Source organism: Pan troglodytes, chromosome 16 (genome assembly GCF_028858775.2).
Source record: "Pan troglodytes isolate AG18354 chromosome 16, NHGRI_mPanTro3-v2.0_pri, whole genome shotgun sequence".
Classification (NCBI taxonomy): Eukaryota; Metazoa; Chordata; class Mammalia; order Primates; family Hominidae; genus Pan; species Pan troglodytes.
In genome coordinates this window covers 24,803,115-24,826,407 of record NC_072414.2, presented here as the reverse complement: position 1 = coordinate 24,826,407, position 23,293 = coordinate 24,803,115, and the positions used below count along the sequence as shown (strand labels likewise).

The 23,293-nt window shown below is 39.2% G+C and overlaps 1 protein-coding gene and 1 non-coding gene across 8 annotated transcripts in view; one reads left to right on the top strand and one right to left on the bottom strand.

Annotated features, from left to right (window-relative positions):
* Positions 1-23,293, top strand: part of FMN1 (formin 1) — a 430,759-nt gene that overhangs the window by 286,887 nt on the left and 120,579 nt on the right. For all 7 annotated transcript variants that reach the window (XM_063794664.1, XM_016927883.4, XM_063794665.1 and 4 more), the window contains 5 exons: positions 1,474-1,562; positions 8,013-8,142; positions 9,933-10,079; positions 11,167-11,226; positions 21,820-21,940. In XM_063794664.1, the coding sequence (XP_063650734.1) occupies positions 1,474-1,562; positions 8,013-8,142; positions 9,933-10,079; positions 11,167-11,226; positions 21,820-21,940 (547 nt within the window). The remainder of the gene's footprint in view (positions 1-1,473; positions 1,563-8,012; positions 8,143-9,932; positions 10,080-11,166; positions 11,227-21,819; positions 21,941-23,293) is intronic.
* LOC112205782 (small nucleolar RNA U13) lies at positions 14,765-14,869 on the bottom strand. Its single transcript, XR_002939866.1, has one exon. It is a non-coding gene; the product is annotated as a small nucleolar RNA U13 (small nucleolar RNA).

Genomic DNA, 23,293 nt, shown 5'->3' with positions numbered 1-23,293 from the left:
ATGGTGGGTATGTGTTCTGGATTTAGAGTGAGACAGTCTTAGGTTTGAGGTCCAGCTGTGTCTACCATTGCCTGCTAAGTGACCTTGGGCTAGTTACTTTAACTTCTTAATCCCGTTGTGATCATCAGTATGGCGGGGATTATAGTAGGCTCTGATTTTTTTTAATCAAATGAGGATTTAATATATGTAGCAGTAGCAATATATTTTGAAAGTCAACAGGACTGTACACATATAAGGTTTTTTGATTTGGGTTTTAGGTGGACATAACCAGCAGAATTGTCAGGCTCTCTTGAGAAGACAGCGCAGGAGAGTCAGAATTCCCGTGATTGTTCATTGTTTTGGTTCACTGACTGTTAGGCTACAAAAACATAGATTGAACCACATTCTCTTAAGTAATGGTATTTCCCAGGAAGCTGTCTAGGGCTCTATAGTGTACTGTGGTCACCAGTTCAAAAGATGATTCGTTTCATATTTATGTCCCCTGGGACCTTAAGTTTCTTACAGAAGATTTCCATAGTCTAATAGTCTAGGCTTGGTGGCATCACCAATTCCTTGCTCATTTTCACATCTTTATATGTATCAGGAGCTACTTAGTACAAGTGGGTCGGAACTTCTCACGTTTCCACTAGTAAAGCTTTTGTTAATAAACCAGAAAGTACACAAATACCAGGCCATTAGGGAGCTAATTATGCACTTGAATACTTGGAGGTCAGCAAGGTATAGAGGCAGAAAGAGGGAGTTCCAAGTCTGAAGCTCTTTAACAGTTACTTAGTACAAGCCTCAGTGGAATAATCTGTAAAATGAGGATACAGTGGTTCATGTTAAAGAACTTTGTCAAAGGCAGTACCTTCCAGATGCTTTGTGTTGTTACCATGAGCTCAGGACTAAGCACACGTTTGCCGCTTGTTAGCTCACAGTACAGATAAGCTTCGTTCAACTGAAATAGTTGGATAAATTGAGAAAGTAAGTGACTCAATGCCAAAATAAGTGGTACAGACAATGAGTGCTTACGAAATTTGGAAAAAGGGACGATGTTGACTAGAAATGAAAGAGCTGCGAGTTCATATAATTTAGGGCTGTTCTAAGAGTAAGGAAACAAATTCTAAGAACAATATTCCCCCAGCCTCCTTACAGAGGAAGAGACGGGGGATTCAAAAGTAGAGCTCAAATAGCTGTACTTCTGTGTCCAGCTGCGTGTACTTGTTAGGTCCATTTGCACTGAATCTCAAACTTGAGCATGCATCAGAATCACCCAGTGGGCTTGCATCCCCCCTACCCCCACCCACACCCCAAGTTCTTGTGTCTAGGGTGGGCCAATAATTTGCATTTCTGACAAGTGACGGGTGATGTTGTTGATGCTGCTAGTCTAGGAACCACACTTTGAGACCCACTGCCATAGCCAGAGTCTCACTGCCCATTTTTTTTTTTTTTTTTTTTTTTTTTTTTTTGGTTTTGTTTTCTATTTTGATACAGAGAGCCCAAGAGGATGAGCTGGTTAAAATAAGAAAGTATTACGAGACATCCAAAGAAGAAGAACTGAAGCTGCTGGATAAACCTGAGCAGTAAGGATACTTAACATTTTTCTGTTAGGCCAAAAGGAGAACTGCAATTTCTGTCTTCTTGTCTCCCAGCTCAGAATAACCAAATCTAAATGTGCAGCCAGCTAAATCACAACACCGTCATTCCTGTGACCTATTGCATGCAGCAGGATGACCCTGCTGCCGGGAAAAGCAGCGCTGAGATTTGTGCTGTTGGATACAATGTGTCTCACCCCCCTCCCCCACCCCACGAGACTCCCCTTTCTTTTTCTAGCAACTTGTTAATTCCTCCTAGACTAAACAATTTGACCAAAAGGGTAACTGAGGAAGGAAGAAGGCATTGTTCTGTTTAAGGTTCTCCTGATGAAGTTAAAAAGATGATATCAGAGTCACAGAATTCAAGTTTATTTTCCTAAAGGTCATATCCAGTAAGTGCAGCCTGAATGTGCTAGCTTTTCCCCAAACTTCTCCACCTGCTCTGCCCAAATGTGGCTTTTTCTCACCCTCACTCTGTACATGTTTGTTCTTCTCTCCACTCACTATCTATAGCTGCTTGCTCTGTCGTTTGTGATGCCGTTCCATAGGCTTTGAAGACCCAGAACTCCGGGGTGTAACTGAGTGACTCTTGGGGTCTTGAAGCCATAGATAAGCTCCTGGGGCTCTGCAGCCCCACGACCCTGCCCAGCTTTCCAGGGCCTAGGACTCTGTGAGACTGTAAAATGGGTTCAGAGGACCTGTGTCCTCTGACACAGGTTCAGAGGGCCTCTTTTGCCTGTTGCTACCTTGAATTTTTTTTGTCCAGTTCAGGCCAACCCTCTCAACCTAGAGATGAGGCAAGTGTAGAAAATGAAGCGGAAATGGAGCGATCAGATCAGGGTTACCAGTCAGCCCTAGAAGCTTCCAAGGTTCTCTGGCTTGCACTGAAGTTCCATGCCTTGTCCCTTGGGTCCTCTAGAAACAGGGGTCCCCAACCCCTGGGCCACAGACTGGTACCGGCCCATGGCCTGTTAGGAACCAGGCCACACAGCAGGAGGTGAGTGATAGACAAGCCGGCATTACCACCTGAGCTCCGCCTCCTGTCAGATCAGCAGCAGCATCAGATTCTCATAGGAGCACAAACCCTATTGTGAACTGCGCATGTGAGCGATCCAGGTTGCACGCTCCTTATGAGAATCCAATGATCATCTGTCACTGTCTCCCATCACCCCCAGATGGGACCATCTAGTTGCAGGAAACTAGAGGGACCATCAGGGCTTCCACTAATCCTAGATTGTGGTGAGTTGTATAATTATTTCATTGTATGTTACAATGTAATAATAATGGAAATAAAGTGCACAATAAATGTAATGTGCTTGAATCATCTTGAAACCATCCCACCTCCAACCCCAACCCCTGGCCTGTGGAAAAATTTTCTTCATCGAAACCGGTCCCTGTGCTAAAAAGGTTGGGCACAGCTGCTCTAGAATACCTGAGTCCCCATGGATGCCTGGACATTTAGACTCAGGAAAACATCTTAAATGGCTGAGGATGGGAGTTGGGAAGAGAATTCTGGGTTTACTCAGTTGACGACAAACCTACATGATGGTTCTGGGAACCTTGGATGACTTGCTCTCACATGGGGCATGGTCCAGGATCCCCCCTCAAAGTAGGTTTCTGAAGCCTGGGAATATTGTGAATCAAGTCAAGTGAGGTTCCCTTGCTGTCTTGTTCCACTGACTTGAGACACCTTCCTTACCAATCCCTACCCTCAACTGATCCTATAGTTTATTTCCAAGTCATATTTCCTATTATAACAAATGAATCCCTCTTACGGTGCTAATGACTGAAAGTAAAGTGATTAATAATGGGCTGTTTCAACACTGAAAAGGCCATTTGGATGTATTGGGGCACAGTGGGCATATCAAAGCACTTGGGTAGTGCTGGCTATAGCAAGTTACACAGTAATATTCTGCTCTAAGCCTGGAGTTGGCAAACCTTTTCTGTAAAGGACTAGATAGTAAGTCTTTTAGGCTTTGTGGCTTATGGGATGTTACAAATATTCAAGTCAGCCATTGCTGTGCCAAGGCAACCACAGGCAATATATAAACAAATGGGTATTGCTGTGCCCCAATGAGATTTTACTTATGAACACTGAAATTTGAATTTCATGTCATTGTTACATGTCATAAAATGTTGTCCTTCTGTTGACTCTTTTTTCAACAATTTAGAAACGTAAACATCGTTCTTTTAATTCCTGGGCCATACAAAAACAAGTGGTGGCCTGGTTTTGGCCTGTGGGCTGCAATTTGCCAACCCCTTAACCACCGAGCAGCCCTTGTTCTAAGCTATGGGAATGGCTGATCCGGTGAAATGAACAGGCAGGGAGAGATCATGCGTTTCTGCTACTGTCCTAATTATTGTTCTAATTGCCGGGACTTAGATAATGGTAGCAGGTAATTAACACACAACTTATTCTTGTTTTCTCTACTGATGATCTAGATAGAAAAGCATTTTTAATGTTTATAAATGGTCATTGTAATGGCTTCGTGAACACGCAAACCCAACAAAAAGGACTGTCATGCTGTGCTGGTGAGGTGACTTGCCTGGGCTCAGTTGCGGGAGGGTGAGGCACGGATAGATGGGGGCCTTCAGACCTGGGTGCATTTCACCTTTGCTACCAACCTCCTGCACAAACCAGCATTTGTTTGATTTATGCCACTCTGATTCTCTGGCAACTTATTTGCCATTAACTCCAAGTGAGTCGACTATAAGCATGTTTTACATACTGGAAAATATGAATCATTTATAGTTTTAACGTTGCAGTTTCCTAAGAGCCCTGTGGTGCCCAGTCCTATAAATCAGAGCATGGAGAGGCTGGCCTCATCACTCACCTCATCAACTCTCTTACACTCCAGTGCCAGATTTAGAAAGCCATTGCCCACAGAGGTGTCATCTGTTTGGGACCAGGCTGTCTGAGAACCACTCCCTCTAGGGATGGCCCTTGACTCTTATGCTGCCGGGTAATGGTTGTGAGGTGAGGCTCTACTGGGTTTGATTAGGCCTGGTACACACTTCTCATGGCCTAGGGTGAGAACACTATACACAGTCTATTGTGATGTTTCATGAAGGTCCACAGCTGCCTTGGGGCCCCCACACAGTAGACTCTGCTAGTGTACTCCTCCATCGAAGAATGCAGGTTGCAACATTCAGTTATGCTATGTGTATCGCCTGTGTGCACGTACACCTTAGGTGATACCATTCAGAAATTTAGGGATAATAAATCAAATGTTAGTCTCTTAAAAACATGAGCCACACTGCATCATTCCACCCGTCAGCTGAGTTGCTGCTGTAGATGTGTAACCCAAATAATGTGAGACACAGAACGTCTTTCATATATTAGAAGCTGAAGTTGCAGTCCTTCCTAGAAATATTAGCCTACATTGGAGAAAGAAGGGAAGGATCCCTCATTCGTGGCTTCTTTTGGGAATATTTAGTCTTCTTTCTTACTGAACCTAGAATGTAAAGTTAGACTCGCCCAAAAGGAACTCAATCCATAAATATTCAGAAGTACCAAGGCCCAGTGTCCAAGATCCCATGCTTGGGAATATTTAAGAGAGTTACTGTGTTTGCTCTTGTGGGTAGAGGATAAAACAGTAATGGGGCAGGGCGGGGGAAGAGAAGCTATTTGTCAGATGCTTGCTTCACAGCCTTCAAAGTAACCCATACCTCTGGTACCTTAGCAGATAAATAAGAGAGGAGCTATGGTGCTCCTTGCATGGCTGTTTTTGGATGGCAAGGGTCATAAAACCCTATTTTTTTCCTCCAAATTTGCTTCCTTATTATTTTGTATTTTCACTATACCCAATATCCACGCCAAAACTGCAAAGTCATCCTGGACTCTTCACAACATCTCTTAGTAGTAGATTACTCTGGGTCTTGTTGCCTTAGTAGCTTCCTCATCCATTTGCCCCTCTCCATTCACACTGCAAGCCCCTCTTACCTTTCCTCTTGGAAGACTACAGCTGTGGTCTAGGAGGTCTCCCAGCCTCAAATTTCCTCTCCCATCCAATCAGCTGAGCTGCTGCCATGGAGATTTTCTACAACAAAAAGCAGAAACTGTCACCTTCCTGTTTAGAACCCTTCATTCGTTCAGAAGTTTAAACCCTGTATTTTAGAATACAGAACACAATTTTAGCATCTGCCTTCTACTCACTTCCCCCACAGATACCATTCAGCCTATCTGGGCTCTCCCGGCAGTTTCTCACATGTTGTGCGTGAGCATCACAGGGCTCCGGGGACCCTAGCTGACAATGTTCCCCCCATGACACTTGAGTGTCCTGCATTTGCTTTCCTAGCTCCTCTTCTGGATCCGTCACCGAGAGCACTCATTCACACTCCACAGTAATTGTTGGTTTACTTCTCAGATTATCAAGACGGGATTGTAAGTTAAGCTCTGTTCTCAGATCTTAGCATGGTCCCTGACACACTGTAAATGCCTCATACATTCCTAAAGGACAGACTGACATTCTTGGTGACTGATCTTCTAGTATTAATTTTCAAGTCTTTCCAAAAGTAATGTAAAATTATGATCTTTTCTCCCCCCTCCAACTCTCTGTATGGGTTGCAGACCCTTCTGCTTAAAGAGGACATTGGAACATTTAAGATTCTTTAAGAGCTTTTCCAATGCAAGCCCTAACCCCAGTAAGGCTTTAATCCTAGAGAGCCTTGCAATTCTATCTTACCCTTTCTTGCGTAACATGCATTGATAAGACTATGGTCTTGTCGCCTCATATTGGTCCTATGCTTCCTCTTTTGAGATTAATTATAGGTAACTATTCATTCAGCATTTTCTGCTTTTCATCTAAGTCCTTTTTGGTGAGCCGAGGCATTGATCTGTATATTTTCCCAGGTGGTGTCCTGTAACTGCTTCGCTCACTGTGATAGGAAGTGTACATGCTCTGGGAACTTGGGTCCTGAATGACGCCTCATGGTCACATTTAGAAGGGGAGAAATGCAGGGCCCTTCTTTCAGAATAGCTGAGCATCTGAATAAATACGTCTTCCCCAGACTCATTACAGGATCAAGTGCTGTCAGTCTTGTGAGCTTTTTGCTTCTTATGTATTTGTAAAGACTGATGATACCCCTGATTTCAGTCATGATAAATGAATAAATTGTTTAATATTCATTAAGAAGTAATTTACACAGAGTTTAACTTTTTCATCTTGTCCTAATGCAGAATTCCTATGAATTTCTACTTTTATACTTCATCATATAATTTTCATAATAATGGGTTATTGAACTTTAAAACAAGATTGTGTTTTCTCTTATGGATATTCCTTGCTTTCATTAAATGTCATCTAAAAAAAAAGATTGTGGATTATGACCTAGTCGTGGAATAAATACGAAATCAATTGATGTTAGAAATTGATTAAAACCCAAATCTCCCTAAAGGTAGAGGCAGCACAGGGTGTATAGGCAAAGAAAATATCTTTTGGTATAGAAAGAAGTAGGCTTCAGCTTTGTTCCTATGTAAAACCATTCTTGGTGAGAGATGGCAAAATTCCTTGGTAATGACGTTATGAGTTGACCAAGACTTTCAGAAATATCAGTTAATCATCATCTCAACTCCAAAATGAAATAAATGGCTGTTAGTAGATTTTCTCCTTTTCTGAATTCATGTCCAACTGTTTCCACCCATTTTCATTTATACCCCTTCCTCTGGTGGTTGGCCTGGAGAATATGTCGCTCTTCCAACTTAGTTTTGCAAAGGGAACCAGTGCCCAACCACTCAGACAGTGAGCTACTGTGTGTAGGTCAGTACTCACCTTTAGCTTTTAAGATCTGTCTTGCCACATTTTTAAGGAAACTTTAGGTTGTCTACTTAATGAGTGCCTGCTTTGTTCTAAATACTGAGTTGTAAACTGTCTGTATGTGTAAGTTAATGTGAAAAAGTAAACAAATATCTGGAGAATGTGATCATTATAGACCATTATGTAACTCACTGAGCAAAAATAGTAGCAATATCACTTGAGTAAGAGATTTTTTTTAAATCACTTGTCTGTAGACATTTGCCTCAAGTCTTCAGTTTGCTCAGCCTGTATAAATACACCTTTAGAGAATGCTGCATTATGAGGCAGTTTATTGCATAATTTTTCTCGTGTGTTATAAAGACTGGGGCTTTCCATTTGGGTTTAGTCTCTTGTTTGGGCAGCAGGAGATAGATAACTTGTTTGGTATACTTGTGTTAACTTTCTGTTCCCGAAGGAATTTCTATACCATACATTTATTCATCATGCTATACCCTTTAAAAAACAGCCCTGTTGTCAACAATGGAAACCATGCCCTTGGAATTCCTTGAGTCTACCTATGTGACACCTTTTATAATTGTTGAGATTTTTAGGTAAGGAATGTTCCCAAAGTGGGTCTTTTTCAGCTGTCTTTTTATTTTCCTTGTGATTATATGTGAAGGTAGATGACACATTTTCTTTTTTACAGATTTTTACATGAGTTAGCCCAGATTCCTAATTTTGCTGAACGTGCCCAGTGCATAATCTTCAGATCTGTCTTTTCTGAGGGTATCACCTCCTTGCACAGAAAGGTAGAGATCATCACGCGAGCTTCTAAGGTATGTTTACTGTCTAATTTAAAAGATAGCCTTGCTCTGAAGAGTAAAGGAGAAAGTGGGAGAGACCACTTTAGTGCCATTATAGAAACCTTTTTGGACTCAGATTGTATGTTTTTCTAAGTGTAAATTTGATGATTATCTTGCCCGTGTGTGTGTGTATGAGAGAGAGGGAGAGAAAAGGAGATGCAGATGGATGAAGAGGGAGAAGGAGGGAAAAAAATGACACTTTTACAGATTCCTTCTAAAAAATTCTGAGTATCTTCCAAAGTACATACTGGCCACTAAAAACCAATCTAAATAACATGGTCTGTTTCTTATTTTACAATTTGGATTGCAGAAGAGATTTTGCTTGAGATCCATACATTTGATCATCTGAAATGTGTCAACCTAATAAGAGGATCCTAGAGACTTGATAAGTGAAATAAATGACTGACAATGAGTCATTGGCAAAGAAATATTTGTTGGCTTTACTACACTGGTGTTCATTATAAGGTTAAATTCTAGCACCTGCCTTTTTCTCACAGTTGACCCATGCTCTTAAGGACACGTTATTCTTCTCCACAAATACTGTAGTACTTTGTTCCTTATTTGGAGAAATGATTTTTTTTCCTCTAAGATATGAGATATTTCAGTAGAGAATAAATATTACCGAAATATAATTATACACGCACTAATAATACCTGAAAGGCAGGAGCAGAAAAAGAAGTCTGCCTGGAGCTGAATTTTTTTTCTTTCTTTCTTTCTTTCTTTCTTTTTTTTTGAGACGGAGTCTCATTCTTCTTGCCCAGGCTGGAGTGCAGTAGCGTGATCTCGGCTCACTGCAACCTCTGCCTCAAGGGCTCAAGCGATTCTCCTGCCTCAGCCTCCCAGGTAGCTGGGATTACAGGTGCCTGCCATCACGCCCAGCTAGTTTTTGTATTTTTAGTAGAGACGGGGTTTTACCATGTTGGCCAGGCTGGTCTTGAACTCCAGACCTCAGGCAATCTGCCTGCCTCGGCCTCCCAACGTGCTGGGATTACAGGCGTGAGCCACCGTGCCCAGCCATTACTTTTTTTACCCTGAAATAAAGGGGGATAAAATGTGAATTAAGATCATAAAGAAAAAAAATTTCAATTGGAAAATTGTACTTGAAGTAAAAAATAAATAAAAGGACAAACAAATGAGACAGGGAGACAAAAAATCCTAAGCAGCTTGAAATTGTAAAAGTTAATAGACATACAACAAGCACTTAATAAAGGTAAGTTTAGTAAATTTATTAAAGATGGCCTACAGCCTTAAAATGCATTATTGTAGTTTAGCTCTGAAAATTATATCAGGGGATAAAGAAGAACATACTTCTTCTGTATCTGCTCTGCATTTAACTGTATTGGTTATCTAGATAAATAGTCCTGAAATACATCCTCAAAAGGTAAACCCCTTTCTACCTAGAAGTCATCAAAGGTTAAGCCTTACTATATATACCAACTCCCTTTTTACAACTTCTACTTTAAAATAAGTATTAAAAATTAAACTGGCTCAAATGAAAATATAAAACCAATAGTTAATCCTCATGTATTAAAACATGCACTGTTTATAATTAATTTGTTGAGTGGGTAGAAAATAATGGCTGTTAATGTGTTTGTAAAGACACTCATGGCTTAGTAAAGTGTGTTTTTCATTTCAGCAACTGTTAATTCTGTTGGTACCAAGCCTCCTGACAGCCTATTGAGTACACAGTAGATATTTGTTATTGAATGAACATGGGTGCATTTGGAGTTCAGCTCCGTAATAATTGGTGTTTGCCATCACAGGGCTTGCTGCACATGAAGAGTGTGAAGGATATTTTAGCTCTCATCTTGGCTTTTGGAAATTATATGAATGGAGGAAATAGGACTCGGGGACAAGCCGATGGATATAGCTTAGAAATTCTGCCCAAACTCAAGGATGTCAAAAGTCGGGTATTTATTTTTCATAATAAGTTTCCATGATCTGCCATTATTTTCTTTCTTTACCTTTAATTTTAAAAAACGTATTCCAGATTGTTCCATTTATCTCTATCCTCCCCTTAACAACAATCATTTATATTAGAGCATGCATTTTTTTCTTTGCTTTCTTTTCACTTTTGAATAAAGAGTTTTGTTTGTTTTTTTTACACGTTAGACTTTATTTTCAATTACTCAATTCCCATCTTCGTGTGCTGTGACATACACAATTAGGTATTGAACTGCTACTCAGTGAGAGAACAAAACAGACAGCATACAGCACCAGGATCCTGCAAGGGCTGGAGGCTGTTTGAGTTTAGTGTTGGCTACTAGTAGTTTACTCATTCCTGAATGGCAGAGCAATGTTGAATCACCAATTTTTTGCCACAACAATTGGGCTGGGGTCTACTGTCAAGCTCTCTGAGCCTGATTATCACTTGGCTCCACACCCCTGTGGAGCTACCTCTTTGGAAACAACCAGCCCATATCTAGGCGTCCCATGGGGGGCAGGGGGGTGCAGGGAGGGGAAACACACAGGCAAATTAGAATTAGACCCCAGTGAACGGGACACAAAGGCTGCCTTGTGGGAGGGCCTGCTCCCCACTGGCCTCCCGGGGTCATAAAGTGGCGTGATGCTGCTTTTAAGCTGGCCTGGATTGTTTTTCACACCATTAGGAACACACATTTTTTGAAAGATGGGAAGGGAAGGTGCTTTTCTGTTCTAGGCCCTGGTTCCCTTTAGTACTCCCTGCCCCCTCCTGTCTTGGCTGTATGCCAGAAAATACAAGGACACAATTTTTTTGTTTGTTTTAGCCATTATTTCAGAAGTTTTATGGATTATCTGTTTGTTTTTCCCCACAAAGGATAGTACAGTGTCATTTCTTTATGTAGCCAGCATAATAAATGGATGGGATAAAGCAGAGGAAGGAAAACCTTGCCAGCATCGAAGAGAAAGCCAGTTTTCACGAATTAGAAATTTCTCAACAGAGATTTCATCTCTCAACCGTGTAACATGACAGTCTCATGGGAATGATTTTCATGTACATTTCTCTTTTAAACCTAGGATAATGGGATTAATCTGGTGGACTACGTTGTTAAGTATTACCTGCGTTACTATGATCAGGTAAGAAATGGCATTACGTGGAAAAGTTTCACCTCTTACTCATTGTTGACATTCATAAGTTGGATGATGGATAGATGGATGGATGAACTGCAAGCCCAACATAGAATATGAGAGCTCTCCAGTGTGGTTTACAGATGAGCACACTGAAACCAAGAGAGTTTAGTTGACTTATGAAGAGAAGCATTATTCAGTAGTGTAAATCTACTGAGTCTCAATCGACTATAACACAGCTTCAGAGAGATCCCTAGCTGCCTCAGTGCTTTATGGCCAGATTGTGAGGTTCTCTGTGAAATCTAGATCCGCTCAGTAATTGGTTATAATTGAAACTGTATTCTGATGATGCAGAGCAAAATTTAGGAAAGTAAGACTCAGTAATACCCAATATTTTATCAGTAATGAATCTATGAACAGACTGAAGATGTAGAATTTGAAAAATCCATCTTTTCTGCTTAGAGGGCATTTGCAATTAGAAATAGACATTTCTGTGTGAGTCCATCTGAGCAGAGTTTTCTATTTTATTCCTTCTTGTTAAATTGAGAACAAGGAGTTGTAATTTTGAGAAGAAAAAGGTATTGTTGTAAGATGTTAAGAAATACAGCAATCAATATGAATAGTAAAAGTCTCAAAGTGAATGCTGTCAGGACTTCTGCTTAACCATCCATGTAAGCAGAATTGTTCCTAAGCATCGAGGGAAGAATAGTAGAGATCCCAGGGCCTTTCAATAGGCCTGCAGTTTCATCCAGAAGACAAGTGAGGCACAGATGAACTCCATAATACTTTCTTCTACCCTCCTGGTGGGCTTATCTAACTATTTTCAATATACCTACAGCCAGGCTCATCGTTTCCCCGCCCCCCAAACTTTTCCCTGATTTCTGTTAAGAATATCGTAGTTTTTGATAGTTTTTGGCTATTAAGGCATGAAACCTTGTCCTTCTCTGGCTACTCTCTGTCCTTCCACTGAGTTGTTTCTGATGTCCTTCCCTGTTTTGTTTTTTGTTTTGTTTTGTTTTCCTGCCGACCCCAGCTTACCCAGGTTTTAAGATCACTCACTTGGAGAATTTCACTTGCTTTCCAGCTCAGCTCTCTATTTCGAGGTTCTACCACTCTAAGCCATCCCACACCCTCTTTACACAGCTCTGATCCTATTGCTTTTCTACTCAAAACAGAAGTGGCTCCCCATTTTCAAGTGAATTAGGACTCTATGAATTTAATTCCAATCTTTTACAACCTTGCTTTTATTACTTTCCCTCTACACGTATTCTGTGATCCAACTCAAGACCTGATGTTTTCCACACACACCCTGTGCTTTCTTATTAATGTGTTTTTACTTCTGATGTTCTCCCTAACTGAAAGTATCTTTGTCTCTAGCCTTTTTATAAAACTTCCTTTTTTTCTCATTACTCCTCTCTGGAAATAATAAATTTAAAGTTTTTTTGGGAAAAAATCTCCCAGTAACATTACCAATATATGTGTTACAGACTTAACCAGAAAAGTACAGACCTTCGTGAATACATTTACGTAATTTTACTGAAAGCCATAAAAATTTAAAAACAGACTGAAGAAAAGAAAAACCCAATTTAAAAAATTGGGTAATGGGCTTGAATAGACATTTCTCCAAATAAGACAAACAAATAGCCAACAGGTGCCAACATCACTAATCATCCAGGGAAATGCAAATCAAAACCACAGTGAGATAGCCCATCATGCCTTTTAGGATGGCTGTTAATAAAAACTAAAACCAAAACCCTACCACATAGAAAATAGCAAGTGTTGACAAGGATGTAGAAAAAATGGAACCAGTTAGCACCATCGGTGGGAATATAAAATGGTGGAGCTGCTATGGAAAACAGTAGGGAGTTTCTTCAAAAAATTAAAAATAGAACTACCATATGATCAGACAATCTCACTTCTGGGTATTTATCCAAAAGAATTGAAACCAGGATCTCAAAGAGACATTTTCCCTCTCATATTCATTGAAACATTGTTCACAATCGCTAAGATTTGGAAACAAATCTAAATGTCTGTCAATAGATGAATAGGTAAAGAAAATGCGTATATGTACTAGGGAATACTATTCAACCATAAAGAAGAAATAAATTCTGTCGTATGCTGCAACATGGGGTCACCCTTGAAGGTATTATGCTAAGTCAATATAATCCAGTCACAGAAGGGCAAATACTGCATGATTCCACTTAAATAAGTATCTAAAGTAGTCAAACTGAAAGGAACAGAAAGTAGAATGAATGATGGGGGAATGGGGAAATGGAGAATTGAGGATATGGAGTTTCAGTCACGTAAGATGAAGAAATTCTAGAGATCTGTACAATAATACACTTATGGCTAACAATACTATACTGTACACTTAAAAATTTAAGAGAACAGATATCATGTTATAGGGGGTTTTTTTTGTTTGTTTTTTACCACAATAAGGAGTGGCATTATGTCCTCTGTTGGAAGTACCAGTCAAAATTCTAATCAATCTTAGAAGTTTACAAAATAATTTTAAATATTATATATAAAAATAATTAGACAAAAATTTGACCAGGATTTAAAAATGAAGAGAGAATCATTCATTTATATATTCTAATATATTATAGAGCTATAATAATTAAAAGTGTAGAATGATAGACTAACATCACAAAACTTAAGAACATGAAAAGGAAATCTCAGAAATGGATCTAAATAAATATGTGTCAAGTATGTGATAAAAGAGAAATTTCAAGTAATTGGTAAGAGGAGGAAATTGAATTATCTCCTAGACCTCATACCAGAGACCAGAGCAAAGTTTTAAAGAACAGAAGAGATAAATGTAGAAATAAATGAAAAATAAAATCAATAAGACATGACAAAAGTGTAGGTAAATAGTTTACTGATTTTGAAGTAGCAAAATCCTTTCAAAGTGTTCAGTCTAAGACAGAAACCATAAAAGGTGAGAATGATGACTTTCAATGCATAAAACTAAAAAACTTTAATTCGTAATTAAAATTTTAAAATACTTTAGTATCTCAAAAATGACTTAAAACTAAATTCAAAATAATGTACTGGGAAAATGTTTACAACATAATAGACAATGAACTCTTGAGAATTAACAAGAAAACACTTTCTTCCTTATTTTTAAAAAATGGCAAAATATATCACAGGCAATTTACAAAAGACATATAGAAGACATAAATTGCCAACTAGATATATAGAATTAGCACTGTAAATTGATCAAACCTTTCTCAGGACTGTCATGTATGGTAAATCAATATATTCTCTGTTTAAGGTCTCTAAGTCAAATGGGACTCATATTTAGCCTGCCCTTGATTCACCAAATTATATATCCTATAAAGGGCACACTTTAAAAAATTCACATAAAGATGCCATGTGCTTGTCAAGCTGTTTGCCCATAAAGCTGTTCCTATCTACAGGAACACATTTTCCCAATTTATACATATATGCTTTATGGGCAAGCAAGGTTGTGTTTTTGTGGTTTTTTTTCTCTCTCTTTTTGTTTCCCTTTTTTCCCCCATTTTTTCATTTTTTCCTTTTTTCTTCATGTCAGACAGGTAATGTGTCCATATCTTAACAAGGTTCAATGGAGGCGCATCTCACAAATGCATATGAACACCCAATCCATCACACTCATGAACTACAAAAGGATCAAAAGCAAGGTTTTCAACCTTTCTGTATCAAAAGCCCTAGAAATATGTGTAACCTTTTAAGAAATTTCTACCCTAAGAAAACAACTAAGGATTTAATGACTATTTACTTATAACAGCTTATAATAGCAAAATATTGGAAAAATTTTGGTAGGTGTACAATGATGGAGACCAAGGTCAAATAAATTATACTAGAGTCACACACTGGAATAATATGCTCTCATGGAGAGTGTATAGGAGAGAATATAGTGGTATTAGAAAATAATTTTGACCTGCTTTTAATTTACAAGCATGTGTTTCAAAATAACATACAGTATAATACCAAATATGTAGTAGATAAATATAAATACACACACACAGAATAACCTGAAAAAAATACATTAAAATATTTCTGAATATTAGGATTGTAAGGGTTTTTTTTTTTTTTTTTTTTTTTTTTACTGTCTTCTGTCTTTCCATTACTAAACATAATGAACATGTATCACTTTTGTAAACGGGGAAAAAAGATGTAGTGAAAAATAACTTAGTCTGATCTTACATGGCCCTTTTTTGAGGTCGTTATTAACATCCTGATCTTTGAAGGAAGGCTTTGAAGCCCTCACCTTTGAAGCCTGGAAGTACTTTGTTTGAATCTTTCTCAAGATGCATCTTATTCTGCCTTATATGTATATATGAGAAATTACCTATTATCTTGGCATTGGTTTTTGAGGTTCAGAATTCATTGTTGTCTCTCTCTCTCTTTTTTTTAATTGAGATGGAGTCTCGCTTTGTTGCCCAGGCTGCAGTGCAGTGGTGCAATCTTGGCTTACTGCAACCTCTGCCACCCAGGTTCAAGCAATTCTCATGCGTCAGCCTTCCGAGTAGCTGGGACTATAGGTGTGCACCACCACACCTAATTTTTTTTGTATTTTTAGTAGAAACGGGGTTTCACTATGTTGGCCAGGCTGGTCTCGAACTCCTGACCTCAAGTGATCCACCCGCCTTGGCCTCCCAAAGTGCTGAGATTACAGGCATGAGCCACCATGCCTGGCCATTGTCTCTTTTTTACTGCCTGTAATACAGGTGTCTGATAAAACTTGCTGAACTGGATATAATGTTAATGTTCACAAATGTGTAATAAGTGGCATCTGTAAAGAACTAGATATGAGGAGATGAGAGCTGTTTTCTGGTGGAGTGAGGAAGGCATGTTTAGCTTCAGGAAATTAAGAAGCAGCAGCAGGCACATAAGCACATACCCTAGGTTTTGACAGCAGGTACTAGTGTGGCAGAAGAATTATCCTGAAGAATCTTTGAGGGTGACATTTCTAACCCTAGGTTGGCATGGGCAGATTTATGGGTAGTGCCTACCCCAACCAAGTCAAATGCATTGTGTGGGAAGGCTGAAATATGCCTGTGGAATATAGTTGTGGTTGAAAAGAGCTGAACCCAGTGGAATCAACTTCACAGAGGAAAATCTTACAATGAGAACAGTTTCAAACATGGGATGGCCCAGTCTAGGAAAAATAAGCCCACAGTAGTGTGGTGCTCTTCTGGCTTTTACTGTGCAAAATGCATTTCACTCAATAAGAGTGTAGAATTATGTGATTTATGAAACTGGCCCTTTCCTCTAGGAGCCTAAGTGATGATTTTTGTGGTTAGTGGCGATGAGCAATTAGCTAAAGAAAGATGACTCCTGCTCCCTGCTTCCTTCTTCTCATGCCTGGTTTTTGGTCCAAGTCTTGGTCTGTGAAATTTAAAGAAACCCATGTAGAGTCATGCCTTTTTAACTCTAATTAAGCAGCTTTCATAAGAGCTGCTACCAGCCTGATACACTCAGCAACATTTCCTTTTTTCTAGTGTGTGCACAAGCGCGCGCACACACACACACACACACACGCAATCAAAACCAGGACTGAATCTGATAAAGTTTTGGAAAATGGAAAGAGATACTATGCCTGAGTTCTTCCAGCATAGATTAGCATGGAGCTTTGTAGTGAGGATCTTAGATGTTGTTCCATCTTGGCACTCAGACGAGAGTACTGCTTCCATTTTAAAGTAGTAAAATAAGTATATGAAGATGGGGGAAAAAAAGTACATTGTGTCTGATAAAATGAAGAAAACTACCGTATCTTAGCATCCCTAACAAAGCTAATGGCCTTAAAGAGGAAGGGTCAAGAGGATTCCTGAAACCTCAAGAAAACATAGTGATAAATTAGATGTCTCCTGCTAAAGGTACATACATCTCAGAACCATGTTTTATAAGCCCTCTGTAGTAGTGCCCATCAACCAAAAATAAAGCTTATTGATATGCCAAATGTTGTTTACTATACCAAGAACAAGACACAGTTTCTGCCTCTGAGGTGTTTAGAGTCTAGTGGGGAAGATGTACAAGATAACATGGCAATTTAAAAATTAATGGCGATACATAAACTAGAAAACCTAGAAGAGATTGATAAATTCCTGGAAAAATACAATCCTCCTAGCTTAAATCAGGAAGAATTAGATACCGTGAACAGACCAGTAACAAGCAGCAAGAATTAAATGATAATTTTAAAATTACCAACAAAAAAAAAAGGTCCAGGACCAGATGGATTTACAGCAGAATTCTACCAGACATTCAAAGGAGAATTGATAACAATCCTTTTGACACTATTCCACAAGATAGAGAAAGAGGGAAGCCTCCCTAATTCATTTTATGAAGCAAGCGTCACCCTAATACCAAAATCAGGAAAGGACATAACCAAAAATGAAAACTACAGACCGATATCCTTGTTGAACATAGATGGTAAAATCCTTAACAAAATACTAGCTAACTGCATCCAGCAACATATCAAAAAGATAATCCACCAGGATCAAGTGGGTTTCATACCAGGGATGCAGGGATGGTTTTAACATATGCAAGTTAATAAATATGAGAACACCACATAAACAGAATTAAGAACAAAAATCACATGATCATATCAATAGATGCAGAAAAAGAATTCAACAAAATCCAGCATTCCTTTATGATTAAAACTCTCAGCAAAATTTGCATACAGGGGACATATCTCAATGTAATAAAAGCCATCTATGACAAACCCCCAGCCAACATAATATTGAATGGGCAAAAGTTGAAAGCATTTCCTCTGAGAACTGGAACAAGACAAGGATGCCCACTCTCACCACTCCTCTTCAACATAGTACTGGAAGTCCTAGCCAGAGCAATCAGACAAGAGAAAGAAAGAAAGAAAGGGCATCCAAATCAGTAAAGAGGAGGTCAAACTGTCACTGTTTGCTGATGATATGATTGTTTACCTTGAAAACCCTAAAGACTCCTCCAGAAAGCGCCTATAACTGATAAAAGAATTCAGCAAAGTTTCAGGATACAAGATTAATGTACACAAATTAGTAGCTCTTCTATATACCGACAGTGACCAAGCAGAGAATCAAATCAAGAACTCAACCTCTTCTACAATAGCTGCAAATATATATATATATATAGTGATATACCTAAGGAGTCAAAAGACCTCCACAAGGAAAACTACAAAATATTGCTGAAAGAAACCATAGACAACACAAACAAATGGAAACCTATCCCATGCTCATGGATGGGTAGTATCAATATTGTGAAAAGGTAGAATTAATATTGTGAAAATGACCATACTGCCCAAAGCAATCTACAAATTCAGTGCAGTCCCCATCAAAATACCACCATCATTCTTAACAGAATTAGAAAAAAACAACTCTAGGCCGGACACGGTGGCTCATGCCTGTAATCCCAGTTGGGATGCCAAGGCAGATCAAGAGGTCAGGCAATTGAGACCATCCTGGCTAACATGGTGAAACCCCGTCTCTACTAAAAATAAATTAGCTGGGCGTGGTGGCGGGTGCCTGTGGTCCCAGCTGCTTGGGAGGCTGAGGCAGGAGAATGGCGTGAACCCGGGAGGTAGAGCCTGCAATGAGCCAACATCGCGTCACTGCACTCCAGCCTGGGCGACAGAGCAAGACTCCGTCTCAAGAAAAAGAAAAAACTCTAAAATTCATACGGAACCAAAAAAGAACCCACATGGCGGGAGCAAGACTAAGCAAAAAAGAAATTTGGAGGCATCACCCTACCTGATTTCAAACTATACTATAAGGCCATAGTCACCAAAACAGCGTGGTACTGGTATAAAAATAGGCACATAGACCAATGGAACAGAACAGAAAACCCAGAAATAAACCCAAATACTTACAGCCAACTGATCTTCAACAAAGCAAACAAAAATATAAAGTGGGAAAAGGACACCCTTTTCAACAAATGGTGCTGGGATAATTGGCTAGCCACATGTAGGAGAATGAAACTGGATCCTCATCTCTCACCTTACACAAAAATCAACTCAAGATGGATTAAGGACTTAAATCTAAGACTTCAAACTATAAAAATTCTAGAAGATAACATTGGAAAAACCCTTCTAGATGTTGGCTCAGGCAAAGATTTCATGACCAAGAACCCACAAGCAAATGCAATAAAAACAAAGATAAGTAGTTGGGACTTAGTTAAACCAAAGAGCTTTTGTACCTCAAAAGGGGCAACCTAAGAGTAGAAGAAAATCTTTACAATCTATACATCTGACAAAGGACTAGTATCCAGAATCTACAGTGAACTCAAATCAGTAAGAAAAAAACAATCTCATCAAAAAGTGGGCTAAGTACATGAATGGACAGTTCCCAAAAGAAGATATACAAATGGCCAACAAACATGAAAAAATGCTCAACATCACTAATGATCAGGGAGATGCAAATCAAAACCATAATGCGATACTGCCTTATTCCTGCAAGAATGGCCATAATCAAAAAATCAAAAAACAGATGTTGGCATGGATGCCATGATCAGGGAACAGTTCTACACTGCAGGTGGGAATGTAAACTTGTACAGTCAGTATGGAAAACAGTGTGGAGACTCCTTAAAGAACTGAAAGTAGAGCTGTCATTTGATCTAGCAATCCCACTACTGGGTATCTATCCAGAGGAAAAGAAGTCATTATATGAAAAAGATACTTGCACATGCATGTTTATAGCAGCACAGTTCACAATTGCAAAATCATGGAACCAACCCAAATGCCCATCAGTCAAAGAGTGATTAAAGACACTGTGATATATATATATATACAATCGAATACTACTCAGCCCTAAAAAGGAATGAATTAACAGCATTTTCAGTGACCCGGATGAGATTGGAGAATATTATTCTAAGTGGAGTAACTCAGGAATGGAAAACCAAACATCGTATGTTCTCACTGATATGTGGTAGCTAAGCTATGAGGATGCAAAGGCATAGGAATGATACAATGGACTGTGGGAACTTGGGGATAAGAGTGGGAGGGGAATGAGGGATAAAATACTACAAAGAGGGTGCAGTGTATATTGCTTGGGCGATGGGGGAACCAAAATTTCACAAATCACCACTAAAGAACTTACTCATGTAACCAAATACCACCTCTACCCCAATAACTTATGGGAAAAAAATTAGTGGTGATAAATGCTGTGATAATGTAAGCGTCATAGGCCTTTGGAGAACAGGGGAGAAACACCCACGTGCTGGGGGTTAGGGGAAATCTTTAAGGAAGGACGGTTGTTTTAAGACTTAAAGGATGAGTATGAACAAGGAAGTGTAAGGAGGCACTAGGGAAGGGTCGGAAAGGGACCATTTTATAGACAAAGGCCTAGAAGCAAGAGATCGTGGTCTGTTACTTCATGAAGGTCTAGAGGGAGTTGGAGATAGGGGGAAGGTAGAAATGAGGCCAGAGATGTAGACAGAGGCCAGATCATAAAGTGCCTTGTAAAGCAGTTTTAGAGTTTGGAATTAGTCCTAATGGCAGTAGGGAAGATGGAATGTGAAGGAAAGCTGGCAAACTAGCCTGTGCAGAGAGAGGAATAATTGAAGATTGCCTAAGACATGCAAGATACAAAGCTTACGTTAAACAACTCAGGGAGAAAGCTAGCTAGACTGGAAAAGATATTTGAGGCTCATGTGCCTGAAGCTTTTGTCCTTCAAGACGTTTCTCAGCTGAGAATTCTCCATTAGCTATAGCAGTGGAGCTTGTTAAAACTATACTTCACCCTGCCCTCGGTCTCCTAAGATAAGCCAGACAACATTTGCAAAAGCTTTTCAAATATATGAAGAATTTTGGGGAAGCCAAGGCTGGAGGATCGCTTGAGCCCAGGAGTTAGAGACTAGCCTAGGCAACATGGTGAGACCCCTGTCTCTACAAAAAATTAAAAATTAGCTGGGTATGGTGGCACGTACCTGTGGTCCCAGCTAATAGGCTGAACTAGAAGGATCGCTTGGACCTGGAAGGTCAAGGCTGCAGTGAACCATGATTGTGTCAGTGCACTCAAGCCTGGGTGACAAAGCAAGGCCCTATCTCCAAAAAAAAAAAAAAAACCTGTGTATATGTGTAGATACACCCATATACAAAGAATCTGATCATGCATGCACACAGAAGAGCTTTAAGCCACAGAGAAAGGTGAGGAAAGGTGATGGGAGGGTGATTGTATCTTCCATTGCAGTGCCTTCTTATCCAGCACCTTCTGATTCACACCCATTGGCATGCCCCAAAGATGACTTGTCTAATTGCTAGCATGTGTAAATCAAATGGGGACTTCAAATGTAAGTACTTTCATGTGTTCCCCTCTTCCATTTTTCATGGGAGTGGAGTGTCCAAGATCAGGATGACCTGACAATTTTCTCTTTGATTCATGAGGCAAAATAGAACCTGGCCCATGCCATAGCCGACCTCATTGCCAATAAGTCCAAAAAGAGATTGTGAAAGACAAGAAGGCACTTCAAAGTCACAAGTCCAAATTTAGGAATAGCAGAGGAGCATTGCTATGATTCTTACTCAGACATCCAATAAAAAAGCTTTTTTTTTTTTCTCATTGACGCTTTGGAATTTCAACTGAAAGTGACAATTGGGAAGTATAATGTACTTTTGTTTACCATATCTCTTAGGAAGCTGGAACAGAAAAGAGTGTTTTCCCCTTGCCGGAACCACAGGATTTCTTTCTGGCCTCCCAAGTCAAGTTTGAAGACCTCATAAAAGATTTGAGAAAACTGAAGAGGCAACTAGAAGGTAATACGAACTGTTCTGCTATTATGATAATAGCTAAGATTACTTTTAAAAAATGTTTTAAGAGGATTATTTAGGTCTGGTTCATAGAGTGGGATTGGTGCAGAGTTCAGCAATGGTACACTACAGCTTTCAGGAAACTTTCCTTCTCTACACAGTGTGTAGAGGCACTGTATTTTCAAATTCTTCTCTTTTATTAGTGTTGATCATTTGTTTTTTATATCCATATCTTGTTATATCTGCATTTTCTAACATTTAGTAGTTATAACATTATTAATAACAATAGCAGTAACCATTTACTAGATGCTTACTGTTGTCTCATATAACAATCTTAATAAGCTGGAACTACACTAAACCCATTTTACAGATGAGAAAAATGAGGCTTAGAGAAGTTAAGTTCACACAGCCAGTAATAGACAGATTTACTGAGCTCTAATCAAGTCTAATCAAGTCTATCCAATTAGAACTCACACATTTTCTAGTTTCTAGTTTCTAGAACTTACACAATAGCTAGTTTACTCTGCTGCTTTAAATATATATATATCATACATATTGTACACATACACACATGTTCCTGTATGTTTGGTTTATATATGAGTCTAATAATGATGGTAAGGCCCACAGTAAACATTCCATTTTAGTTTAATTTACATTTTTAATTATTAAAAAGAAAATGCTGAAAGCCCCTTTTTGGCTTTTTTAAAAGGTGAAAATATGTCTCACTTGGGCAGGAATTTTCCTTTGGCATTTCTAGAGTCTCGTGTTTTCACTGTGGAGACATCTCCTTGTCCAAGAATATAAATACTTGCCTTGGAGCTTGTATAACTCCAATTGAAGAGCTCTGCGGAGGATTTAGAGAGCGTGTTAATGTGGAAATGGAGCCCAGAGTGCCAGAAGCAGCGCTTGAGGAAATGAAGGGCTTCAACCAGGAATATTTTAACACCAAGACATAAAGTAAACATTTTTAAAATGTTTGTTGTGAAAGAGTACTCAGAAACCTAAGTCTGAGGCTGAGAACAGCTTGGAAATGGAAGTAAAGTGGGAAAGATCTGCTCCCGGTGGCAAAGAGAGCCGTTTATTTTTACTTTGGGCATAAAACTTACATGGAAAGGATAATGGTTACAAGTGAATATTTTTATCTTGTATATTATTTTTAAAGGAACATGTGGGGTTTTTTTTCTCCCATTGATGTGGTTGAATGAATTCAAACAAATGGATGCTTCCTTTAGAAATGCGATATGTGAACTTGCGGTCATTATTTTCTGTCTCCTGAAGAATTGGCGGTTGTATCCTTGTTGAAGTTGAGGAGCTTGATTAATATTGTAATAAAGCATAGTAAGCTACCACCTAGCATTT